At 62.0% G+C, this 23,527-nt stretch overlaps 1 protein-coding gene across 7 annotated transcripts in view; it reads right to left on the bottom strand.

The window, feature by feature from the left end:
* Nucleotides 1–23,527, bottom strand: part of CHD6 (chromodomain helicase DNA binding protein 6) — a 90,130-nt gene that overhangs the window by 34,135 nt on the left and 32,468 nt on the right. For 4 of the 7 annotated variants that reach the window (XM_062008764.1, XM_062008761.1, XM_062008765.1 and 1 more), the window contains 15 exons: nt 14,756–15,258; nt 11,043–11,178; nt 10,364–10,513; nt 9,786–9,851; nt 9,319–9,377; nt 8,903–9,020; nt 7,114–7,200; nt 6,756–6,905; nt 6,338–6,459; nt 5,546–5,789; nt 4,820–4,996; nt 3,168–3,311; nt 2,226–2,481; nt 1,307–1,517; nt 60–255 (listed from right to left, as the gene is read on the bottom strand). In XM_062008764.1, coding sequence (XP_061864748.1) covers nt 60–255; nt 1,307–1,517; nt 2,226–2,481; nt 3,168–3,311; nt 4,820–4,996; nt 5,546–5,789; nt 6,338–6,459; nt 6,756–6,905; nt 7,114–7,200; nt 8,903–9,020; nt 9,319–9,377; nt 9,786–9,851; nt 10,364–10,513; nt 11,043–11,178; nt 14,756–15,225 — 2,586 coding nt within the window. In that variant the 5' untranslated portion in view covers nt 15,226–15,258. The remainder of the gene's footprint in view (nt 1–59; nt 256–1,306; nt 1,518–2,225; nt 2,482–3,167; nt 3,312–4,819; nt 4,997–5,545; nt 5,790–6,337; nt 6,460–6,755; nt 6,906–7,113; nt 7,201–8,902; nt 9,021–9,318; nt 9,378–9,785; nt 9,852–10,363; nt 10,514–11,042; nt 11,179–14,755; nt 15,259–23,527) is intronic. The other 3 variants (XM_062008763.1, XM_062008767.1, XM_062008762.1) reach the window with 2 other exon arrangements.

Here is a 23,527-nt window from a genome sequence, read left to right as displayed (position 1 = left end):
CAGCAGCCGTCCCGGCACACCCCCAGGCGCAGCCCCCGCAGCCCGGCCCAGCCCCTGACCTGCAGGTCGTTCTGGGGGTTCCAGTCGGAGTCGAAGATGATGCAGGTGTCGGCAGCAGTGAGGTTGATGCCCAGCCCCCCGGCCCGTGTGCACAGCAGGAACACGAAGCGGTCAGAGTCGGGCTTGCAGAAGCGGTCGATGGCTGCCTGCCGCAGGTTCCCGCGCACCCGCCCGTCGATGCGCTCGTACGTGTACCTGCACCAGCAAGGGCAGCTCACAACTCTGCCTCACAAACCCCTTCCTGCCCTCGCCCCGTGGCTGCATGGGGCATGCAGGCAGCTGGCACTGCCAGGAGCTGTGCATGGGGGGAGGCTCAGGCCCTGCAGCCCACAGCCACTGTGGTTGTTCCCAAAGCCAGAGATCACACAACCATTTGGTTGTTAAAGCCCCTGAAGCTGCTGCAGCCCCAGCCCTGCCCTCACCCTGCCCAGCCCAGCACTGACCCACAGCCCTCAGCACCTCAGCTCCACGGCTCTGGGATCCCTCCAGGGCTGGGCACTGCCCCAGCTCCCTGGGCAGCCTGGCACAGGGCTGACACCCCTCTCAGGGAACAGTTGTGCCTCAGCTCCAGCCTCAACCACCTTGAGGCTGTTTTCCTGCGGCAACCTGAGGCTGTTTCCTCTTGTCCTGTCACTGTTACTGGGGAGCGGAGCCCGACCCCCAGCTCCCTGCAGCCTCCTGTCAGGGAGTGTCAGAGAGTGCTGCTGTCTCCCCTCAGGCTCCTCTTCTCCAGGCTCAACACTCCCATCCCTCAGCCCCTCCCCAGCCCCTTGTGCTCCAGCCCCTTCCCTATATGACGGCAAAATCACCACAACCCCGACACGGTGCATGGCTGTGGGGCTCATGGGAATCAGAACCAAGGGGTCTGTTTCCATGTGGTTGTTCCTAGGACTAGTCCTGGGCAAAGCATAGTGGGCAGGGCAGAGCTGCCCAGCACTGGGGTCTCTGCACCCAGCAGCAGCAGCTTCAGTTTGTAACTCAGATCCTTTGGTATGTGGGCACAGAATGGCCAAGTCCCCAGCCTGGGCCACTCCTGTGCTGTGGGGCTGTGCTGTGGATGCTGTGCTGTGGGGCTGTGCTGTGGGGCTGTGCCGTGGGGCAGTGCCGTGGGGCTGTGCTGTGGATGCTGTGCTGTGGGGCTGTGCTGTGGATGCTGTGCTGTGGGGCTGTGCTGTGGGGTTGTGCCGTGGGGCAGTGCCATGGGGCTGTGCTGTGGGGCTGTGCCATGGGGCTGTGCTGCACTCACCGTCTCTGGATGAGGTAGTCCTCCAGGATGTCAAGGCAGCGCACCATCTGGGAGAAGATGAGCACCTTGTGCCCGCCGGCGATGAGCTTGGGCAGCAGCTTGTCGATGAGCACCAGCTTCCCCGCCGCCTGGATCATGGCCTGCAGCTGGAAGTCCGCTGCCTCGGGGCTGTGTGTCTTACGGAAGTCCTCCAGGATCTTCTCCTCTGCCCCTGCCAGGTGAGAGGGGCCGTGAGCCCTGGTGAGGCGGGCAGTGCCCCTTGCCCCCAGCCTCCCCCCAGGGCAGCACGCAGCCCCCACACCGGGACAGAACCCCTGTGGCCACAACCAGGCCTGGGGAGGCTGTGACCTCCCTCAGCCCCTCTGCTCCCGTGACTCTGCTCCTTCAGGGGGGTGGCAGAGGGTGGCACAGGGGTGGCAGGGGGTGGCATGGGGGCGGCATGGGGTGGCAGAGGGTGGCACGGGGGTGGCAGTGGGTGGCAGGAGGTGGCACGGGGGTGGAAGGGGGTGGCAGGGGGTGGCAGAGGGTGGCACAGGGGTGGTAGGGGGTGGCAGGGGGCGGCACGGGGGTGGCAGGGGGTGGCAGTGGGTGGCAGGAGGTGGCATGGGTGTGGCATGGGGGTGGCAAGGGGTGGCAGAGGGTGGCACGGGGGCCTGGGCTGGCTCTGGCCTGCAGCAGCTCTGCATGGGGGTGGCAGGGGGTGGCACGGGGCTGGCAGTGGGTGGCAGGGGGTGGCAGGGGTGGCAGGGGGTGGCATGGGGGCCTGGGCTGGCTCTGGGCTGCAGCAGCTCCGCACGGGGGTGGCAGGGGGTGGCAGTGGGTGGCACAGGGGTGGCACAGGGGCCTGGGCTGGCTCTGGGCTGCAGCAGCTCTGCAGCTGCCCTGGCAGCGGTGCCCCACAGCCCTGTCACACCCTCACCGTTGATGAGATAGGGGTGGTTGCAGCACTTGCGCAGCTCCATCATGGTGTTGATGAGGTTGGGCATGTTGTGCTGGTTGGCACCCTTGGAGAGGAAGGAGAAGTTCTTCTCCAGGATGGCCCGGTAGTACTTCTTCTGGATGTTGGTCAGCTCCACCTCAATGATGGTCTCCTGCTTAGGGGCCAGGTTCTTCTCCACGTCATCCTTCAGGCGCCGCAGCATCATGGGCTTCAGGAGAGACTGCAGCTTCTTCACCTGCCAGGGCAAGCGCAGACTCAGTGCCCTGGCAGCACACGCTGGCAGCAGCGGAGGGGCCTGTCACAGCACAGCCTCCCTGGGCTGGAAACCCACTGCCAGCGGCCCCCAGGCAGCTGCTCCCCTGACTGCTTCAGGGCCTGGCCGCCCTAGGGCTGGCGTGCGAGGGACCAGCCCCAGGCCATGAGCTTCACATGCTTCTGGCAGCCTTGGGTCAATGTGTCTGCTGCAGGAGAGCCGAGAGGGCAACTGAGATGATGGCAGCTCCCTCAGAATGATCTTTGTGCAACCTCCACTTAGGCCAGACATTCAAACAGCAGGAGGCAGCCCAGGGGCTGAGCTGCTCTCCTGCCTCAGGCTCAGGGCTGCTCTGCAGGGGGTGACTGACACAAGGACCTCCCATGTCCCCACTGCTCTAGGCTGCTGTTGGCCTCGGGGACGGAGCAGGAGGGGCGGTGGGTGAGCTGTGCTGCCTGGGCATGCAGAGGGCAGCAGGGAGCTGGGCAGGGAGCCAGCCACTGCCCTGGCACAGGCTGGTCTCCTCTCCTGGGCTCCATCACAACTTCTCCCAGCCTGAGGAGTCCTGTTTGCTCCCGTGAAGCACAGGGCTGAGTGTGGGCCTGGCTTGGTGACCCTGTGACCCTCTGGCCCGTGCCACCAGTCACCAGCATCACTCTTCTGGGTACCTGCTCCTCTGTCTTCAGGTCTCCAAACTCCTCCAGGAAAGCTGTCTCTGAGGGAAACTGCTGTGGCTCCAGGAAATTCAGCAGGCTGAAGAGCTCCTCCACTGAGTTCTGCAGGGGTGTCCCTGTCAGCAGCACCTTGTGCTCCTGCGTACACACAGAAAACAGGTCTAGGGCTCAGACCTAGTGGCTGGGTCCAAGGGGTCTTCAGAGCACAATGCTCCCTGTCCTCCAGCCTCAGGAGCACTCTGGGCAGCCTGTGGACACAAACACTCCCTGAAAGGCTCCTGGCCATGGTGCCAGCTCTGACCCAGCCTCTGCCACGCAGCACTGTGGCTCCCAGGATGCTCCCCTGGACATGTCCCAGTCCTCATCTGTGCAGCAGCATCAGCCACAAACAAAGAGTCCACAGGGCCCCTGGGTCCATCTCTGCCCTGGCACGGGGCCCTCAGGCAGGGCTGTGCTGGCAGAGGCTGGGGACACTGGCAGAGTCCAAGCCTCCAGGCACCTGCTCTAGGACATCCCTCCTCAGCACTCGGATGAAATGGGTAGGAACAGGGCCCAGAGCCACATGATACCAAGAGGCATCAGGGCCCTGCTGCCAGGGCCAGTGAGGGCAGTATGCTCTCAGATCAGCAGCAGCACATACAGCTGTGTCAGCTGTGCACTGGCAACAAGCAGGAGCTCGTCAGAGGTTCACCATGTAGGTAACATGTGCAATAAAAGGAGATGGGGGTCCAGACAAGATGCCAAGAGCTGGGGGTGTGAGGAGCACAGGACCCTTCAAGCCCTTCAGGATAATCCTCCTGCCCTCCCTAAGACAGGGAACATCCCCAGGAGTCACCTGCTGTGAAAGGAGGGCAGTTGTGAGGGAGGAGGCTCCTGCAGGACTGGCAGGTGAAGGGTGGCCAGCAGCAACCCTGCTTTGCCACAGACTGCTCACAACCCAGCAAGGACAAGCACCAGACACAAGGTCTGGGAAACAGTAGGGTCTTTGGGAGCTGGAGACATAAGACTAATAGTTTTGGGAGGGCTGGTCCAGCTAGAGGTGAGCGAGATAGAAGCTGGGCAGGGCTGGGAGACCCTACAGGCCTGATGGCCTTTGTTCCAGCAAACAGTAGCACTGCCTTTCCCTGGGCTGGAAAGGAGATGGACATCCAAGTTCATTTCTGAGAGCAGCTCACTGACCTCATTTTCACCAGACACAGTCCTGACCACACATCCCTGGCTCAGAGTGGCCCCATATCTGCAGAGCAGTGCAAAGCCAGCCTCAGCGCTCCAGCCCAGCTCAGCACAGGGTGCAGCACAGCAGGGCCAGGGGATGCTGCCCCGCAGCTCAGCCGTCTGCCTCCTGTGCTGCAGCAGCCTGAGCAGCGAGGGCACATGGTGGGAAGGTGTGGGAGGCACTTGGCCTGCCGTGGGTCACTATTCCACTTCAGCAAAAAGGAGTTTGCGATGGTTCCAGGGCACCAGTGCCCCAGCCATCAAAGGGCCCCCAATCACCGGCACTGCTTTAGCCTGATGAGTACTGGATGGGACCCGGTTCTCCCTCCTCCAGATAGCTCTCAGCCCTGGGCCTGAGCAGCTGGCAGTTGCATCTGACCACCAGGCACAGCCACCTCTGGCCCCTCCTGCTCTCCTGTCCACCCGCTCACCAGGGCCATGAGCTTCAGCCCCTCCAGGAGCTTGCAGTTCCTGTTCTTCAGGCGATGTGCCTCATCAATGACCACGCAGCGCCACTGGATCTTCTTCAGCTCGGGGCAGTCAGCAAGGATCATCTCAAAGGTGGTGATAACCACCTGGAACTTGAAGATCCCAGGGAGAGGGTTACCCTAGGGAGACACAAATCATACGCAGCGCTTGACTCCTGCAGGGTGGCAGGACACCACACGCCTCCCGCCAACGCCTCAGCGCTGGCAACCGGCTCCCAGCTGGGACTGCCCCAGATCCCCTCCCTCAGCAGCAGGCAGGTTCCTGCAGGCCTCCTCACTGCCCACAGGCTGCATCTCTCCCAGCCAGACACAGCTTCAGGCAGACAAACAGGCCTGGACAACAACTGCAGCTGGGGCTGTGCTGCCTCTTCCCCTTTCTGCGTGAGATGGGCCTGTACCGGGGAGCAGAGCCCGACCCCAGCTCCCTGCAGCCTCCTGTCAGGGAGTGTCAGAGTGCTGCTGTGTCCCTTCAGCCTCCTCTTCTCCAGGCTCAGCACCCCCATTCCCTCAGCCCCTCCCCAGCCCCTTGTGCTCCAGCCCCTTCCCCAGCTCTGTGCCCGGCTCTGGCCACGCTGCAGCCCCTCAGTGTCCCTGTGGCAGTGAGTGAGGGGCCTAGCACTGAACCCATCCTGGGCGTGCTGTGTGTGTCAGTCCCTGTGTGCCAGTCACCTGTGTGTCCCTGTACACCATCTCATACTGCTGGATCATCTGCCTGCTGATCTGGCTGCCGTGGTACACGATGGCGTTCATCTCCGTCCAGGTGCGGAACTCCCTCTCCCAGTTGGTGATGGTGGAGAGAGGTGCAATGATGAGGAAGGGGCCGTGGATGCCCATCAGGAATATCTCTGAGAGGAAGGTGATTGACTGGATTGTCTTCCCCAGCCCCATCTCGTCAGCCAGGATGCAGTTCTTCCTGCAGCAATGGACAGGGTCAGGTGAATACGGCTCTTGGGAGCAGGAACCACCCTGCCAGCCCTCAAGGGGATGCCAGGCACAGCACCTCCACCCACACCTCTGACCCTGCAGTGTGGAGGGAGGGGGCTATTGGTACAGTGCCCCAAACCACTCTGGGTAATCCAACTTGTTGCAAGACGATAGATTCAAAGTTAGTGTGAAAGACGCTGTCCTTGGGGTGCAGAGAAAGATGCACCCGATGGCCTGCTACAGCTGAGAACATGAACGCTGCTGCCACAGGAATGGGTCCCCAGTAGCCTGGCCATTACCAGAAATGGGGTGTATCTGAGCCCATAGCTGAGCCCTGCTGTCTCCACGACTCACCAGCATGTACCAGGGAGAAACATTCCTAAAGACTCACTTGCAAGGCTGGAACACACAGAGTCTTTCTGGCAGCTGCCTGCAAGCTCCAGTGCTGAAGGTCTCAGGGGCTGCCCTGTCAGAGCCCTGCTCAGCAGCTCTGTGCACACGGGGCCCTGCTGCCGGCAGGACTCAGCCTCTCCTCACCTGTTGTACCAGTTGAAGAGCAGCCAGTTCATCCCCTCCAGCTGATACTCCCGCAGCTGGTTGCTGTTCTTATACTCCCGGGACTTCTCCAGCTTCTGCCAGGACTCAGAGGCCGGGCGCTCCTGGGAGGAGAGAGCAGGAGCAAGGTCTGTGGCGAGGAAGAGGGTGACACTCGGCAAGGCTGGAGCCCACTGCCAGGGCTGTGTGTCAGACCCCTCAGAGCAGCCACTGACAGCTGACTCGCAGCAAGGTCTTGGCCTCCAGATCCCACCCTGGGAGTCTGCTAACTAACCCAGCTGGAGGGGAGGAGACGGGGCTGAGGCTGCGGCAGCGGGACACGGTCGGCACTGCTGGGCCTTGGCCAGACACAGCCTGTCCCTGCCTGCCCAGGGCACGAGCTGCTGGCCGGGTACGTTACCTCTGGGTACGTTACCATGTGCTTGACTTCTGGAGGGATTTGGAGGGCTTCAAACTCTTTAATCTTCCCTGGGTCAACATCCTCCTCCAGCTCCCAGGTGCTCTCCTCATAGGGCAAGGAGCACCACTTCACCAGGTAGTGAGTCACCTCCTGCAGCGCAGAGCGGACGGGGAGTGAGTCACAGGGACAGCCTGCAGCCCCCCACGCACACCCCAGGGACAGGGCTCGGGCTGCACAAGGCTGGGAAGCCCTCAGGGTGCTCAGAGATGAGAGGTGATGCAGGCTGTGGGGCTGAGCCTCCTGCCCAGTACCCCTCCCTCCCTCCCTCCCCCTGTCCGTGGCACAAGCGGCCGCTCACCTCCCCGGTGTCGGGGTCCTTCGTGTGAGCCACCTCCAGAATCCGATCCACCTCCACGTAGTCTGGGTTGAACAAATCCTCATCAGGCTGTAAAAGAGTAAGTTGAAGGTGATTCCAGGGTTACACAGATGGTGGGTACACATAAACAGCTGCAGGACACCTGTCCTCAGGATGCTGCTGGCTGTGCACAGCACCGCGAGCGCCCTGCATGCAGGAACGAGACATCTGGCTGCGGGCAGGGAGCAGCAGGAGCCCTGCAGAAGGCAAAGCTCCTGCTTCAGAGCAGCCACGGGCTTCGTGCTGCCCTTGCTGGGAGGCAGGAATGTCCTCTCCAGCCCATCTAGCCCCAAGGTACAAAGCCTTGAGCTGTATTCTCCAGCTGAAGTGCAGCATGCGCTGAAGTGCAGTTAGCTGCGACTGCCACGGCACAGAGCCACACACACCACCCCAGCAACCTCTGCAAGGGAGGAGTGACTGCTTCCCTGTCTCTGCCTCTCTCTCTCCCCACCTTCAGCTCAGAGTCAACAGCAGCTGCTCACGGGGTAAGGGCTCACAGAATCACACAATCATTTGGTTGTTAAAGCCCTTGAAGCTGCTGCAGTCCCAGCCCTGCCCTCACCCTGCCCAGCCCAGCACTGACCCCTGGCCCTCAGCACCTCATCCCCATGCCTTTGGGATCCCTCCAGGGCTGGGCACTGCCCCAGCTCCCTGGGCAGCCTGGCACAGGGCTGACACCCCTCTCAGGGAAACAGTTCTGCCTCAGCTCCAGCCTCAACTACCTTGAGGCTGTTTTCCCTTGTCATCACTTGGGAGAAGACATCAGTCCCCAGCTCACTCCAGCCTCCTGTCAGGGAGTTGTAGAGTCACCCTCCTGCCAGGAGCACCTGGGGAGGAGTGGTCTTTACACAAGCAGTGGCTCTCAGAGACACAACTCTCTAAGTGTCAGGAAGGAGAAAAACAGGCTTCTATGTTCACAGCTCCCCAAGTCTCAGTCTCAGGAAAGAACACTTGCTCCTTGCTGAGTTGTTAGTGGGACAGTGTGTTCCAACACATGCCTTTTCTTTGCATCCTGGGAAAGACCCCAAACAGACTCAGGAGTGAGAGATCTGACACACACCCATGGAGGAATTTTCATAGCCTGCTGGCCTGATTTACACTCTGTAAGGGGCAATTTGAGGAGATCCAGCAACTGTCTCCAGAGTAGCAAGATAAATTATAGGACAACTTTCATATTAAACAAGACTGATCTGCTCATAGAGCAGAGCAGGCAAGAGCTGCCCTAAGCCCAAGTATTTATAGCTCCCCCTCTCCCACAGCATCTTCGCTTCACCATGAAAGCACCTCCAGCACTACAGACTGCCCTCTCTCCCATTCAGCAACTCTTCCAGCATTGGCAGCGCCAGGCAAGTGACATTTGTCGTCCTGCCCACCCTCTGCCAGTGACACCACAGGAGTTCAGGGTGCTGCCACGGTCCCTTGGCTCCAGAATCCTCATCCACTCACCCTCTTGTGCTGTGCCTTGGTTCACAGCAGGTGAGAGCTTGAGGTGCCACGCTGCTGTGTGGGCACACGCAAGGCTGCACCGTGAGCTGTGGCAGAGCTCAGGCAGGGCAGGCTCACCGCATGGACAGGCCTGCCCTTCCTGCCCACTCCCAGCCCCGAATTTTGGCCCTGGAGCTGGTGTTGTCTGGGCAGGGAGGTGCCAGGGCTCAGCTCTTGGGCTGCTCCAGCACTGCACCAGGCCCAGGTGTGCCAGGGTCAGGCACAGACCACCACACTCAGCTCTCACCTCTGTAAAAATATGCTTCATCTGAGCCTGCTTGTTCCGGAAGCGCTTTATCTTCTGGGAGATCCTGGGGTCCTTCTCCAGCTCCTCCAGAGTTGCCCACTTACAGTGGAGGTAGGAGCTGCAGAGGAGAGAAAAAAACCCCTAAGAATCAACATAACGTGTCCCAAGAGGCCTTTGGGCCCAATCCCACCCCCCCCACAGCCCAGCAGGGACCCCCCAGGGCCTCAGAGAACATCCAGCCTGTGCCCCGCCACCTGAAACCCCACACTGGAGGGGACTGTGTCCCAGCACTGCAGCAGCTCTCCTGCCTCCCGCCCTGGGGCTGGCTCAGCAGGGCGAGGAGGGGACGCTGGGGGTGGGATGGGCCGGAGGGGGAGCACGGGGCCAGGCTCAGGCCACTGCAGTGCCACACGTACAAGTTCCGGTACTTGACGTAGAACTCCTCCATCTCCAGCGCCAGGCCCCCGGGGTGAGCCTGAAAGCAGAGCAAGGAGAGTCAGTGACACTGCAGAAAGCAGGGCAGCCTCTGCAGCCCGGGCACAGACGGTCCCTCCCTGCCCAGGCTGAGCCCCTGGCATGGCTCAGCAGGATGCCTGCCACAGGGCACAGCGACCCTGCGAAACACGGTGTGACACCACCCGTGAGCATGGGGGGCTCAGACGCCTTCTGGGCACATGCCCAGGCCTGACTTCTCTCCAGGGCAGGACAGGCACCGTGTTGATCCCCAACCCAGAAAGGTGCCAGCCCAGGCAAACCCCAGCAGCACCCTGTGAAGGGCGAGCGCAAGGAACGGCACCAAGTGCCGCTACGTCCCCTGACCCTGCTGCACAAGGCAGCCAGGTCCCACCTCTCCTCAGTCCAGGGACCTCCAGCCACCACTCACCTCCTTCTGCACCATCCTGGAGGCAAGGATCTTCTCGATGATATTGGCATCATCCTCTGGAGGCTCCTGGGGGGAGGAGAGCAGAGCTGTTGGCCCAGCTCACGGCTTGGCTTGGCCTCTGACACCCTCCCAGCACCCAACAGCACTGGCACCTGGCTCCTCTCCTCCCACACCACCAGGCAAACCTCTCCTTCTGCCTCTCCCTCTGAGGCACCGATGGAGAGCTGCAACGTGGGCAGAGAACGACGACTTGCCACCTCCAAAGCCCTTGGCTGGCAGAACCAAAATAAGAGACTAACCTCTTGGACAGGAGCTACAGACACAGGAGCCAAAGGTGGGCATGGGCAGTGGGTGGGACACTTGCAGCTACATGACACGTTCCAGAGGCCTTAGCAGCCAAGGAGGAGAGGGACAGATCTGAAGGCCTCCTGCACACGCTGTTGTGCACTCACAGTCCCTGCAGAGCCAGCCTGCACCCCTGCAACAGGTGCACTCCCGCCCCGTCCTTCTGCTGGGGTCCCTCAGCTCCTGGGGCCGGGCAGAGGCCCCCAGGACACCCAGCCGCCCCCCAGCCCTACCTCTGCCTGCCAGGCCAGGGTGGAGGCCGAGAGCGCGGAGGTTCGCCCGGCGCCCAGCACCGCGATGGTCTCGCCGTCGTCGTCCACCACCTTGAAATCCAGGTCCTCGTTGTACTTCCTCCTCTTCACCTGCCGGCCCGAGCGGCGCTTCTGCGGGATGGAGCAGGCGGCCGTGGGCAGCGGGCAGGCCAAGGAGCAGCTCCTCTCAAGCCAGGGCCGCCTCGGCTCCAGCCCCTGCCCTGCCCGTGCTGGGACGTGGTGGCGGGAGGAGCAGGCAGCCCCCAGAGCTGAACCCACCCCGTGGCGCTGCGGCCTCCCCCGAGGCCTGACCCACAGCTCCGGCGGCCCCCAGGGCCAGGGGCAGAGCAGCTCTGCAGGGCCCCGTGCGGCTGCCCGGGCCCGTGGGGCCAACCTGCCTCCCCACGCCGTGCTGGGAACGGGCAGGTGCCGGGGGCCGTGCGGGACGGGGACAGCCCGGCTGAGGGATGCGCGGCGCCCAGCGCAGCGGCACGAGCCCAGCTCAGAGCCAGCAGCCTGCAGGCAGCGCGGCTGCCAGAGCCCAGCCCCGTCCCCACAGCCCTGGAGGCGCTCTCTGAGCGCTGCACCCCCGGGCCCAGCTCTTGTCCCCACCGGAGGCAGCCAGGACTCCCCCGGCAGCCAGCACAGGGCTTCCCCGTACCTGGCTGTCGGCCGACTCCGCAGACTCCTCTGGGCTCTGCACTGGGCTGAGCACGTCCTGATCCAAATCCAAACCGTCTGCTGCAATCTCATTTTTCCTCTTCCCTTTCTTCTTCTTCTCCACAGGAGTGTCCTTGCTGTCAAGACAGACTGACAGTTAGATCTTGTCCTAGGGATGCTGAGGAGAGCCAGCAGGGCTCTGCTCTCCCGGGATCGCCCAGAGGCAGCTCGAGGCTCCCGAGGCCTCCCCCAGCGCTGGGGATCCCTCAGCCCCCGTCACTGCTGTGGCCACGAGGAGGATGCAGGTCCCAGACTCCCACCACGGCAGCCAGCGCTGCCTCCAACCGTCCTCTGTGCTCCAGCTGCAGAGGGGCTTGGAGCCCTGTTACCAGTGAATCCCAGCACCCTTCTACAAACACAAACCTGTGAGGATCCAGCCCAGCCCCGTGCCACGCTGCAGGGTCAGGGCCACCCGGCCTCCCGTGGCACCCAGCACAGCCTGCCTGTGCAGAGGGATGTGCTCTGGAAGCACCAGAAACAACTGCTCCCAACATGCTCATCCATCCTCACCCTCTGCAAGGAAAAGACTTCCCAGAGCTGGTGCCTGTCCCTGAGCCAAGCGACGTCCCCATCCCCAGCCACAGCCCCTCACCCGGCCCCTCCACAGCCCAGACCCACACAGCAGCAGAGGAATGCTTCATGGCAAAGTCACCCTGAGCTTTAACACCCATGTTGTGAGAAAAGCCCCTGCTTGCCTGGGGCTGGCCAAACCCAAGCAGCAGAGGCTGCTGCTGAGGCCACAGAGAGCCTGGCCCTGCGCCCACTCCGAGGCCCCGCCAGCATCGCTCCCACCCCAGCACCGACTCCCAGGGCAGGTCTGAAAGTCCCAATTAACAACTGCTTCAGTCATGGAAGGGATTGGCTATGATTAGAAGTCATTTAGGAGAAATTGTGCCCCCATTATCTGCCACTTAGAGCACTGTGAGCAATCCCTGACCCACGGGCAGGGTGAGCAGTGGGCACAGGGGGACACGTGGCCCTGATCCCTGCAGAGCTGCCACCTCCACACCCATGGGTGCCTCCACAGGCCATCCCTCCCGTGACTGGCTTTCACACAATCATTGGGGTTGTTAAAGCCCTTGAAGCTGCTGCAGTCCCAGCCCTGCCCTCACCCTGCCCAGCCCAGCACTGACCCCTCAGCACCTCAGCCCCACGGCTTTGGGATCCCTCCAGGGCTGGGCACTGCCCCAGCTCCCTGGGCAGCCTGGCACAGGGGCTGACACCCCTCTCAGGGAAACAGTTGTGCCTCAGCTCCAGCCTCAACCTCCCCTGGAGCAACTTGAGGCCATTTTTTTGCTGGTGGCTGATGCAGAGCTTAAGGCAACAGACTGAGAAGGGGCTTGAAGAGGGGTCACAGTGAGGGAAGCTGCAAGAAGGACCCACAACTGGACTTTTGTGTGGCTCGAGGTCCTGCTGGAAGGTGCAGGTGAGGGGGGGAAGCACCATAGGCTCAGGTTCCCGTGAGACAAGGCATCAGGAAAGCACAGAGCTTTGTGGCACTCCCAGACTCCCACACACGGTTGCTTCTGGCTGCATCGTGTGTTATGGAGCTACATGACATTAACCACATTAATTTGCACGAAGTGCCCTCTCACCAGGGCTCCAGGCACTGGCACAGCAAGTGGATCCCCTCCAGCCCCCCGGCACCTCCAGCCTCTGCAGGGGGGAACAGGACCTCCAGCTCTGCACCCAGGGTCACCCCACCACAGCCCCCTGTCTCACAGTGGGCTCTGCCCACCCATGGCAGGTCTCACGGGCATGGGCTGCTTTTAGCGCCCTGCGAAGGCACTGCTGGCAGCCAAGGCACCTGCCAGGGCAGCAACAAGCTCCTGGGCAAGAGCCAGGGGTGCTCCCAGCAGCCCAGGTCTCCAAGGTCTGCTCTTCCCCAGGTTTCCCCTGTTTTGGGGAAAATGCTGCCCTTACACAGGCCTCATCCTTCCCCTCCTTGCTTGCAGCCCTTCTCCTTCCCTCTCCACCTCCAGCCCCTGCACTGCAGCCCTCCTCCAGGCCTTGAGGAGCCCTTCCCTCACCCTCCTGGCCCCGTCCCCTTGACCTGTCCATTCCCCTCTGCTCCGGCTCTCTGGCCCACGGGGATGCTGAGGTTTGGCGGCCTCGGGTGCAGAGCTCCAGGCTGGTGGCAGACCAGCAGTGCCAGCAGACCCACAGTGCTAGCAGTGCCAGGAGTGCTAGCAGTGCCAGGAGTGCCAGCAGAGCCAGTAGTGCCAGCAGACCAGCAGTGCTAGCAGTGCCAGGAGTGCCAGCAGTGCCAGCAGTGCCAGCAGACCCACAGTGCTAGCAGTGCCAGGAGTGCTAGCAGTGCCAGGAGTGCCAGCAGAGCCAGCAGTGCCAGCAGAGACAGCAGTGCCAGCAGACCCACAGTGCTAGCAGTGCCAGGAGTGCCAGCAGAGCCAGCAGTGCCAGCAGTGCCAGCAGACCCACAGTGCCAGCAGTGCCAGCAGACCCACAGTGCCAGCAGTGCCAGGAGTGCCAGCAGTGCCAGCAGAGCCAGCAATGCCAGCAGTGCCAGCAGACCCACAGTGCCAGCAGAGCCAGCAGTGCCAGCAGACCCACAGTGCCAGCAGTGCCAGCAGTGTCAGCAGTGCAGCAGTGCCAGCAGTGCCCAGCCCCAGGACCCACTGGGCACACGGCGCCTGGCCCTCGTTGCCCACCGGCCTGGCGCAGGAGCTTTGCTGCCCCACACCTCCTGATCTCAGCAGCTCGTGCCCATGGCACCACCAGCCAAAAGCTGCTGAGGAGCAGGGCTGGGAGAGACCTGGGGCTCAGCCCCCACCCTGCCCGTGTCGCCGTGAGCATTTCCAGGGAGGTGCCCTTGAGAGGCTCCAAACTGCCGTTTTCTGATGAGGGAAAGGTTTGCTGCAAAATTCCCACCTGGCTCCTGTACTACTTTCCAGCACAAACACATTCCTGCTACGGATCATTTTGAGTGGAGCTCTGAGGGATGGGCCTGCTTGGTACAGCACTCCCCAAAACACCTCTCACCGGTCCATAGCACCCTCGGTGCGGCCGGCGCTGCTGTCTGCACACACTCCCCACTCAAAGCAGGTCAGAGCTGAGAAATCAGAGCTTCTGGCCAATCAGCCTGTTAATGAAAAGGCCGAGGAGGGGCGTAGGGGCGGCGTTGGGCCGCACAGTCCCAGGGAGCCCTCAGCCCCCGCTGCTGCCAGCACAGGCCCAGGACGGGGACAGGAGACTGTGCGTGCTCCGTCATCCTCCCAGACCCGAGCCGAGCGAGGGCAGGCTGCTGGTCCCCGGCCTGTGCAGGGGCCTTCGCTGCCACACGCTGCCCAGGGTCAGCTTTGCGCTCCTCACACCTCTGCCCAGGGCCTTTGGGACAGGCCCCGTGCCCCGCAGCGCTTCGCTGTCTTGGTGACAACCCTCTTCAGGGTCCCCGTGCCCAGGCACTGTCAGCACACAGGCCAGGCTGAGGAAGAGCCAAGGCTCTTGGGTCCTCCTCTGGTCGGGGCCTCAGGGGCCTCGCTCCCAGCCAGACCCCCGCCGGTGCCGTCTGCACGGACAGAGCTCCCCTGGGCTCCCGGCGCAGCTCCCGCCAGCCCACAGTCCCTTCCATGGGGGCCAGGGGTCTGCCTGGGAGCGAGGCGCCGTGACACCCGCCGCAGCCACAGCAGCACCCACCTGCTCTTCCTGGGCCTGGCCCTGGGGGCGGGCTCAGAGCCGCTCTTCTTGTCTTTAGGCTCTTTGGGAGCTTTGGGTTCCCGAGGCTTCCGGGGCTTCTTGGCCACCTCCCTCTGCTTGGGCTCCTTGGGCTTCTTGGGCTCCTTGGGCTTCTTGGGCTCTTTTGGTTCTTTTGGCTCTCTCCTCCTCTTTGGTTTCACCTCCGCAGCCGCTTTCTCTCCCTCGTCTTGCTCTCCCGGCTCTTTTTTCTTCCGTTTCTTCTTGACGCCGGTGCCGCCGCCGCCGCTGTCCTGCGTGCCGTTGTGGGCGCCCGGCCGCCGCAGGCCCGCGCCGTGGGGCTCGGCCTCGGGGCAGCGGCACTGCTCGCCCGTGGCTGCGGCGGGTGATGGCGCCCGCGGGGGCACGGCCTCGTCCTGCTCCGGGCAGCCGGCGAAGGGGCCCTGCGCCCTGCGCTCCCACGCGGCCGACATCGGGGAGCGGCTCCGCGCCCTGGCGCCCGGCGCCTGCGGAGAGAACACACGGGGGCCGCTGAGGCCACGCAGGGACACGGCCGCTGCAGCCGGGAAGCACGGCCCCAGCCACAGCCCCCAGCCACGGGCAGTGCCCCTCCGTGCCCCCGCGCCACGGGGATGCTCCCTACCCCCCATCAGCCCCCACCAGCACACGTGGGTGCAGGTCCCTCAGTGTGCCCCATGTGGGTGCAGGTCCCTCAGCGTGCCCCATGTGGGTGCAGGTCCCTCAGTGTGACCCATGTGGGTGCAGGTCGCTCAGTGTGCCCCATGTGGGTGCAGGTCCCTCAGTGTGACCCATGTGGCTGCAGGTCGCTCAGTGTGCCCAGCACAGGAAGGTGCAGGTCGCTCAGTGTGACCCATGTGGGTGCAGGTCCCTCAGTGTGCCCCATGTGGCTGCAGGTCGCTCAGTGTGCCCAGCACAGGAAGGTGCAGGTCCCTCAGTGTGCCCCATGTGGCTGCAGGTCACTCAGTGTGACCCATGTGGGTGCAGGTCCCTCAGTGTGACCCATGTGGGTGCAGGTCCCTCAGTGTGCCCCAGCACATGTGGGTGCAGGTCCCTCAGTGTGACCCATGTGGGTGCAGGTCCCTCAGTGTGACCCAGCACATGTGGGTGCAGGTCCCTCAGTGTGCCCCAGCACATGTGGGTGCAGGTCCTTCAGTGTGCCCCAGCACACATGGCTGCAGGTCCCTCAGTGTGACCCATGTGGGTGCAGGTCCCTCAGTGTGACCCAGCCCATGTGGCTGCAGGTCCCTCAGTGTGCCCCAGCACATGTGGGTGCAGGTCCCTCAGTGTGCCCCAGCACATGTGGGTGCAGGTCCCTCAGTGTGACCCATGTGGGTGCAGGTCCCTCAGTGTGCCCCAGCACACATGGCTGCAGGTCCCTCACTGTGACCCATGTGGGTGCAGGTCCCTCAGTGTGCCCCAGCACACATGGCTGCAGGTCCCTCACTGTGACCCATGTGGGTGCAGGTCCCTCAGCATGACCCAGCCCATGTGGGTGCAGGCTCCTCAGTGTGCCCCAGCCCTGCCCCTGACCACAGGCTCCACATCTCACTCTGCAGAGTGAGCGGCCCACGCACCCAGACCTCCACTCTGTCCTTGATAGACAGCAACTGGTTTGTCAGGGTGGGGAGGGAGTGGTGGGTTGCCTTCAGCAACCAGAATGCAGTCCCCAGGTGCTGCCCAAGTTTAAGGCAGCGCTTGGGGCAACAGAGGGGGGTTAGATGGGCGCCTTTGCTGGGAGCTGCTGGTGCCAGGGCTCCCTCCAGCCCAGCAGCTCTTCCTCTCCTTCCTGTGAACCTTCCAGCACTGAACACTTGAAAGGAACTCAGCTGCCTCTGGCACACTCCAGCGTGGCAGAGCCAACCAGAACACAGCATGAAAAGGCCCAGCCTGCTTGAGCAGCGGCAGGAATGTCTGAGATAAGGAGCCCAGGCTTGTCAGCAGTGGCCCTGGCTCCTCAAGAGCAGATGGGGCCAGTGGGGCTGGCAGGGGACAGCCCAGGGGAGCTGCACATGATGATTCGTAACAGGGACCAGAAACATCCGCTGCAGCAGCTGCCAGAGGGGGAGAGAGCAAGGGAGGCAAAAAAGGGCCAGGCAGAAGCATAGCTGTGTGCAGCAAGGATGGTGAAAGGAACATGTCAGGCTCTGCTTCAGCTGCTCTGTCAGTTCCTGCCTATCCCCAGTGCCCCAGCACAGGCAGTGCCTGGCCCTGCCTGCGCTCAGCCAGCCCTCTGCACCCCCTCCTCTCTGCCTGTCATCAGGGGGCTCCTGGAGAGCAGCTATGGCCACGGCCAGCACCATCCCTCGAGGTGCTGCAGAGCCCAGCGGTACCCAGGCCGGTCCCTGCCCAGCACCCCAGCAGCATGGGCAGCCCGAGCTGCTCCCTGCTCCTGCAGCAGGACAGCAAACCCCACAGGCCTTCATGGAAGATGGCAAACTTTTCACCCACAGCCACCCCATTACCTCCTTTTACTGTACACATGGCTCAGCCAGCACCAGAGGGAACCTGAGGCCACCCCCAGCCTGGCTCACTGCCACGGGGCTGGCAGATCAGCACCAGACAATAGGGAGCTGGAATGCTGGCCCTGCAGACACGTGTTTGCTGGCTGTCATGGCAGATGAGATGTGGTTGGGGAGGGGGGTGGCACTGAGCCCCTGTCAAGACCCTGAGCACCTCCCCGGTGCCTGTGCTCAGCCCAGCACCCTGTGTCCACGGCTGCCCAGGGCCACAGGGGCTGGTTCCTTCACAAGCCACTTTCCTGGTGTGGAGGGGTCTGTGCCCCCCCCGGTGCCATCTGCTTCCAGGTACCCCAGAGCTGGGGGGAAGAATGTACCTATTTACATGCTATGGGCAAGAACTGGACCCTTCGGGGTGGTCTGGGCACATGGCACTCAGAGTCACTGAATTGTTTCAGTTGGTAAAGCCCTTGAAGCTGCTGCAGCCCCAGCCCTGCCCTCACCCTGCCCAGCCCAGCACTGACCCACGGCCTCAGCACCTCAGCTCCACGGCTTTGGGATCCCTCCAGAGCTGGGCACTGCCCCAGCTCCCTGGGCAGCCTGGCACAGGGGCTGACACCCCTCTCAGGGAGCAGTTGTGCCTCAGCTCCAGCCTCAACCTCCCCTGGGGCAATGTGAGGCTGTTTCCTTTTGTCCTGTCACTGTTACTGGGGAGCAGAGCCTGACCCCAGCTCCCTGCAGCCTCCTGTCAGGAGGAACTCTCAGGTTGCTCATTTGGATTAGATGGAAGCATTAAACAAAACAGGCTGCAAAGGCGAGAAGCCTCCACTGCCCCTGCAGCCTCCCATGAGGGGGCTGCTGGCATGGGCCGAGCAGGCTGCACCAGCACCTCTGCCTGCATGCAGCCACCTCAGCACCCTGCCCTGGCCCCGCTGCCCCTCTGCTCCAGACACCTGGGATGGGGCAGAGCCACCGTCCATCACACGGATAAGCCACCAACCTGCACCCGAGCAACGAAGGGGAACCTATTCCGGGCCAGGAGAAAGTCAGCACTACAGATGCTGCTTCTGAGCCCACAGGCAGAGCAACAGGATCAGTCCCATCCTTTGCCTTCCTCAGATCTTGAACCTGGGGATCAGCTGGAGCAATTTACTGGATTAGCCACAAAGCTCACAGACTCCCAAGAGCCTGGATCTCCTTTTGCTTCTGCGCTGAACAGCAGCCAAGATACCAGTCAGAAAGCAAATCTTCAGCATCCTTGCACAGCAGGAGGGTGAACTACTCCTTCCCAGCCACAGCTTGTAGCCCTGAGTGTCTCAAGGGGCTGCCCGCTTCCAGAGCGACCACCCAAGGAAGGGCAGGTGTGGATACCACAGCCTGGGGCTGCCCAGGAGCCCGCGGCGCTGCCGGCACCACCACGCCAGGGGCTGTGAGCAGAGCGGGCTGCAAACTGGGACCTGCTGCGTGGGGCCTCTGTGGGCTCAGCCTCCTGCTCCCCTTAGAACCACAGAATTGCCTCAGCTGGAAAAGACCCTTCAAGCTCCTGGAGTCCAGCCTCTGTCTCAGCCCTATCGCCCACCAGACCTTGTGCCGTGCAGGTAGATGAGAAGGGGCGTTTGGGTGGCTGCTGCTGAGCCTGCCACGAGCCCTGCTGCAGCAGAAAGTCCAACACAGGAACAGCCATGAGCTGCCAGGAGGGTTGTGAGAATGCAAGCAGCCCCTCTGCTCCTCCTGCATCTCCTCTAGACTGCCAACAGTCCTTCTCCCAGGCCTGTCCAACCACGCAGCTTTGCTCTTTCTGGGGTATTTTGGAAGGGGATGGGAAGCAAAGATGACAGCTTCCAAGTTTAGTAGGTGATGCCCATCCCTGAACCTCTGGTGCCATACTCTGGCACCTCCACAGGCCCAGCACACTTAGAGCTGGGACTCTGCACTGTCTCTCAGCTGGCACCATTCTGGTGCCCATGCTCGTGATTCACACTTTCAGACAACGTTTGTACATTTGGGTTTTTATCCCCAGAGGAATCTTCTGTAAATTCCATTTCATACAGGAAAGCAAGTCCCTCAGCAGCAGCTGGAGCACAAAGCCTTGTCCCATGTGCCTAACTACTGTCAAAGAGAAGGTCAAGGGAAAAACCCCACGTTTCAAACCTCCCGAGAGAGACGGGAAAGCTCACAGAGAGCACTTACAACTGCCTGACCCCCTTGGGGGGCAAAGCCAAGGTTATAGGGTGGGCCTTAATGGTGTGTTTCCTTCACTTAAAATGATTCTGTTTCATTTATAGCCACAACTGGACTCAACTTCTCAGTTTTTAGTGAGGATTCAGGGAAAACACCACCAGGAGACAAAGTGGCTCCTGTCCCTGGGCTTCCATCAGCTCCCTCCCCTCTCCCACACTGCACCAGCCGCTCCAGCCTCCGAGGGCCTGCAGCAAAGAGCAGAGCTGCCTTCACAGGGACCCAAAGAACAGTTTAAAACCTTCACTTGGCCTGTGTGTGGGGAGCTGAGGAGCAGTGAGGTGCAACAGCATTCTCCCCACAGCTGCCCAGGGCCAGCGGGACTGCCTGAGGTCTGAGGTGGGTCTGAAACACTCACCCTGTGCCAGGGAACAGTGAAGAGAGTGGGGGGGAACAGCAACTGCAAAGAGAAATCAGGGAGTAGAAAGGGAGGGAAATGGGGACGGGGAAAGAGCAGCAAGGACAGCGGGCCAGAGTGACACTGGGATGTTATGGGATGAGAGTCCTGAGGAGCAGCTGAGAATGGCTACAAGCAGGAAGCTTTGGGAGAAGGCAAGAGAAAACTGAGCCCAAGCACCTGGGAGAGGTACAGCAGAAGGGGTCAGGCTTGGCTGGATGGGGCAGAAGATCCTGCACCTTGTGCCCAGCCAGGAGGGAACCGTCACACAGCAGAGCCCGGCTCCCTCCACAGCCTGTGAGGCCACGTCCCCTTCCCTGCCCGCAGCACTGCTGGGCTCCTGCCTCACGGCCCGACAGCCCTGCTCTGCAGCACCTCCTGCCCCACAAAGGTAACACAGGAACACAGCTTATGCATTTGACACACAATACCCAGAAAGGTGGGAGCAGAGAGGAGCTCCCCTGGACCCGAGTGTGAGAAGCCCCTGCACTGCTGGGAAGGAAGCAGGCGCTGCATCGGCGCTGCTGGGCGTCAGAGCCTCCTCACCAGCCATCACCCTCAGCAGCCACCACTCCTCACCAGCCATCACCCTCAGCAGCCACCACTCCTCAGCTGTACCCACAACCTGCAGGACCACGTGAGTTTGCAGGTAGGAAGGAAAAAGGAGCAACAGCTTCATGTCCACCTCACTGCCCATCCTGTGCTTCAGGGTCCTGTCCTGAAGGCTTTTGCCCCCAAGAGCACAGCATTCCTAGCAGGGGAGAGCTCTGCCACAGCCTCAGGGTCTGAACAGCGTCTCTGTGAGGCCATGGCTGAGCCCTTCTTATGGTCATCATCAAAAGCAAAGCCAGCTCCCCTGCATCTTGGGCTCGGATGATGTCGACACAACACATTCTTGCCAGGCAGTGTGAGCAGAGTCAGCAGCAGGGGTCATGCCACGGGCCACCTTGCACGCAAACCCAAGCACCATTCGAGCCCTATTTGCTGCAGGCCAGGCCAGGCCTTCCTGCAGCCCCCCAGGAGCAGCAGGACTCCTCCAGAGAGGCCCTGCATTTGGGTTTAGGGACAGCTCAAACCCCATAGAGATCTGTCCTACTTGAGTGTCCACAGGGACCCTGACTGCAGGGGTCATCAGAGGTTTCCACGCTCTCTAGACAGGGCCGCCCAGCATCTCAGCCCCTGGGCTCCCCCACGGCTCTGCCTGCTCCACAGGCTCTGTGCCACGGCTCTGCCTGCTCCACAGGCCCAGTCAACCTGCACAGCCAGCTGCAGAGGCGTGTGACAGGAGCAGGAGAGGCAGCTCCTTCCACACACAGCCTTTCCTTCAGCTCTGACCCCCTCCCCAGCAGCTGCAGCCCCCACCAGTGCTGCTCACAGCACGGGCTGTTGCATTCTAGTCGCTGGGTGTCCACAGCCCTCGCTTCCAGCTCTTAATGCAATGCAGCAGAAGCTAAAAATACCCAAGTGCCATCCTCCGTCACGTCTCTGAGCAGGCTCTGCGGTCGCCACGGGACGTGTGTGACGGAGGTGGGGCCTAGCTCTGCTCCTGAGACTCTCCACCGAGACACAGCCCTCGAGCCACAGCCAGGGAGCTCCATCCCTTGCCAGCCAGCCCTGGCACGGGGCACGGCAGGGACGGGGGCAAGGCTCTGCCCTGCGCTGGCAGGGGCAGTCCTCCCCGCTTGGTCCTCCCTGGCAGGGTGGGAAGGAAGGCAGGGAAGGCAATGAAAGAAGAGGGTCTGTGCAGCAGTGTGCTGCTACAGCAAGGCAAGGAGCTCTCAGAGGAACAGGACCAGGGCTCCTGGCTGTGTGTGGGTGGAGGGGAAGGGCACACGGCCAGCTCACCTCTCCCCTGCCCTTCATCCTTACAGGTGTCCACACACAGAACTTCTCCACACACCCAGCACCCAGAGACCTGCACCTGACAGTCTCATCATGACAAAAAAAACCCCAAGATGTGCCTGGAGCCCAAGGACACGGCCTGGGACTGAGCCCCAAGTGCCCTCGGGCTGGGGAGCCCCTGTTCCCCTGCACTGGCTCCCACAGCTGTAAGGACTCTGCCCCAGCCCCTGGGAGTTCTAGTAACAGCCTTCAGCAGTGTTTGCAAAAAAAACCAAAGCTCATGTTCCACTTAAACAGACCCATGCAATTCAGGAAAAACATTTTCTACAGCAAGTGCTTGAGGCAAAGGCAAGCAGAGCTGCCAGGGATGCTCCTGGGGCCCTGCACCCCCTGAGCGACCCTGCAGCAAGGGCTGCACACAATCCCAGAACGGGGGGGCTGGAAGGGCCCTGCAGAGCTCCCCAGCCCCTGCTAAAGCAGGTTCCCCTTGCTCAGGGAGCACAGGAACGTGTCCAGGTGGGTTTGGAAACCTCCCGAGAAGGAGCCTCCACACCCTCCCTGGGCAGCCTGGGCCAGGGCTTCAGCAGCCACGCGGTGCCCACAGCTCTGGGCTGCTCCCACTGCCTCCCTGTGCCACCAGCTGCACCCTGCTGGGGGTCAGGTCACTCCCAGCACCTCCAAGCCCAGGATGAACAGTTGGAAGAACCTTCCAGGACAAGGCAGGAGCTCAGGGGTCACAGGGCTTCCCACCTTCTCCCTCTCCAAGAGGCAACAGTGCTGCTCTGCTCTTCCAGCCTGTGTGGGGTGGGAGTTCCATGGCTGTGGGACATGGAGGTTTCCAGGCACTATGGGATAACTGCCTTTATTTTACTCCAATCTTGCTCAGGTTATTCAACCCGACAGAGCTTGGCAGAAATAAGCAGGAGTGGGAGACTCTTCAGTGCCCAGGGAGGAGCAAGACACAGATGGGAGAAGCAGCCCAGGGAATGATGGTGCTGCTGAAGCCCTCCAAGAAAGTCCCTCCCTTGCCACTGCTCCCTGGGTATCTGAGCACCCCTGTCCCACCCTGTCCCCCCCTCCACCAGCAGACAAGGCACCCTGGCATGAAGCCTTCTAAGTCATGAGGGAAGTGACGGGTTTCACGAGTTAGTCACAGCTTGGTGACAAACCCACCACATTTTCAAGCATTACTAAGGAGGAGTCATGCAAACACAGCCCCTGCCTGTGCTAACAGCAGCCCCTCATCTGGTGCCCCACATGGCAGTGCCCTGCACACCCAGCCATCCCAGCCCATGCAGTGTCAGTGCTGCAGGGACACTGAGGAGGCACGGGCAGCAGGGCTCCCAGGACAGCCAGAGTCCAGCTCTCCAGCCCAGGCTTTGTAATCCACTGACAGCAGACATGGGCAGGACAAGGCACTTGCTCAGGGCAGCCACACTCTTGGAGAGAGCACATCCATAACCCATTCCCAAAGGATGCAGATGCCTCCCCTCTCATCTCTTGCCAACATGAAGGGCACCAGCACTTTGCCAGCTTTGTACTCACAGGCCTGAATCTACACGTGCATGATGACCACGATGGAGCTGCTGCAGGTGGGAGGCTGGCAGGGAGACACACGTGGAAACATGGCCCTTGAACCACACAAGTACCTCATCTTCTCCAGAGACTGTTCAATGGACTTCTGGAGGCAACAGCCTTTCTTTGTTCCACAAGGAGCCTGTTTACAAGGTCTAGGAGCTCCTGGACACAGGTATCCAAGGGGATGTGGACTGGCAGGGAAGGGAGGCACTCACTCCCCTCACCACATCAATCAGGAACCCA

This window comes from Colius striatus, chromosome 16 (assembly GCF_028858725.1).
Source record: "Colius striatus isolate bColStr4 chromosome 16, bColStr4.1.hap1, whole genome shotgun sequence".
In the NCBI taxonomy this organism is placed as follows: domain Eukaryota; kingdom Metazoa; phylum Chordata; class Aves; order Coliiformes; family Coliidae; genus Colius; species Colius striatus.
The sequence above is the reverse complement of the archived record's forward strand: the minus strand, read 5'-3'. Positions and strand labels throughout refer to the sequence as shown.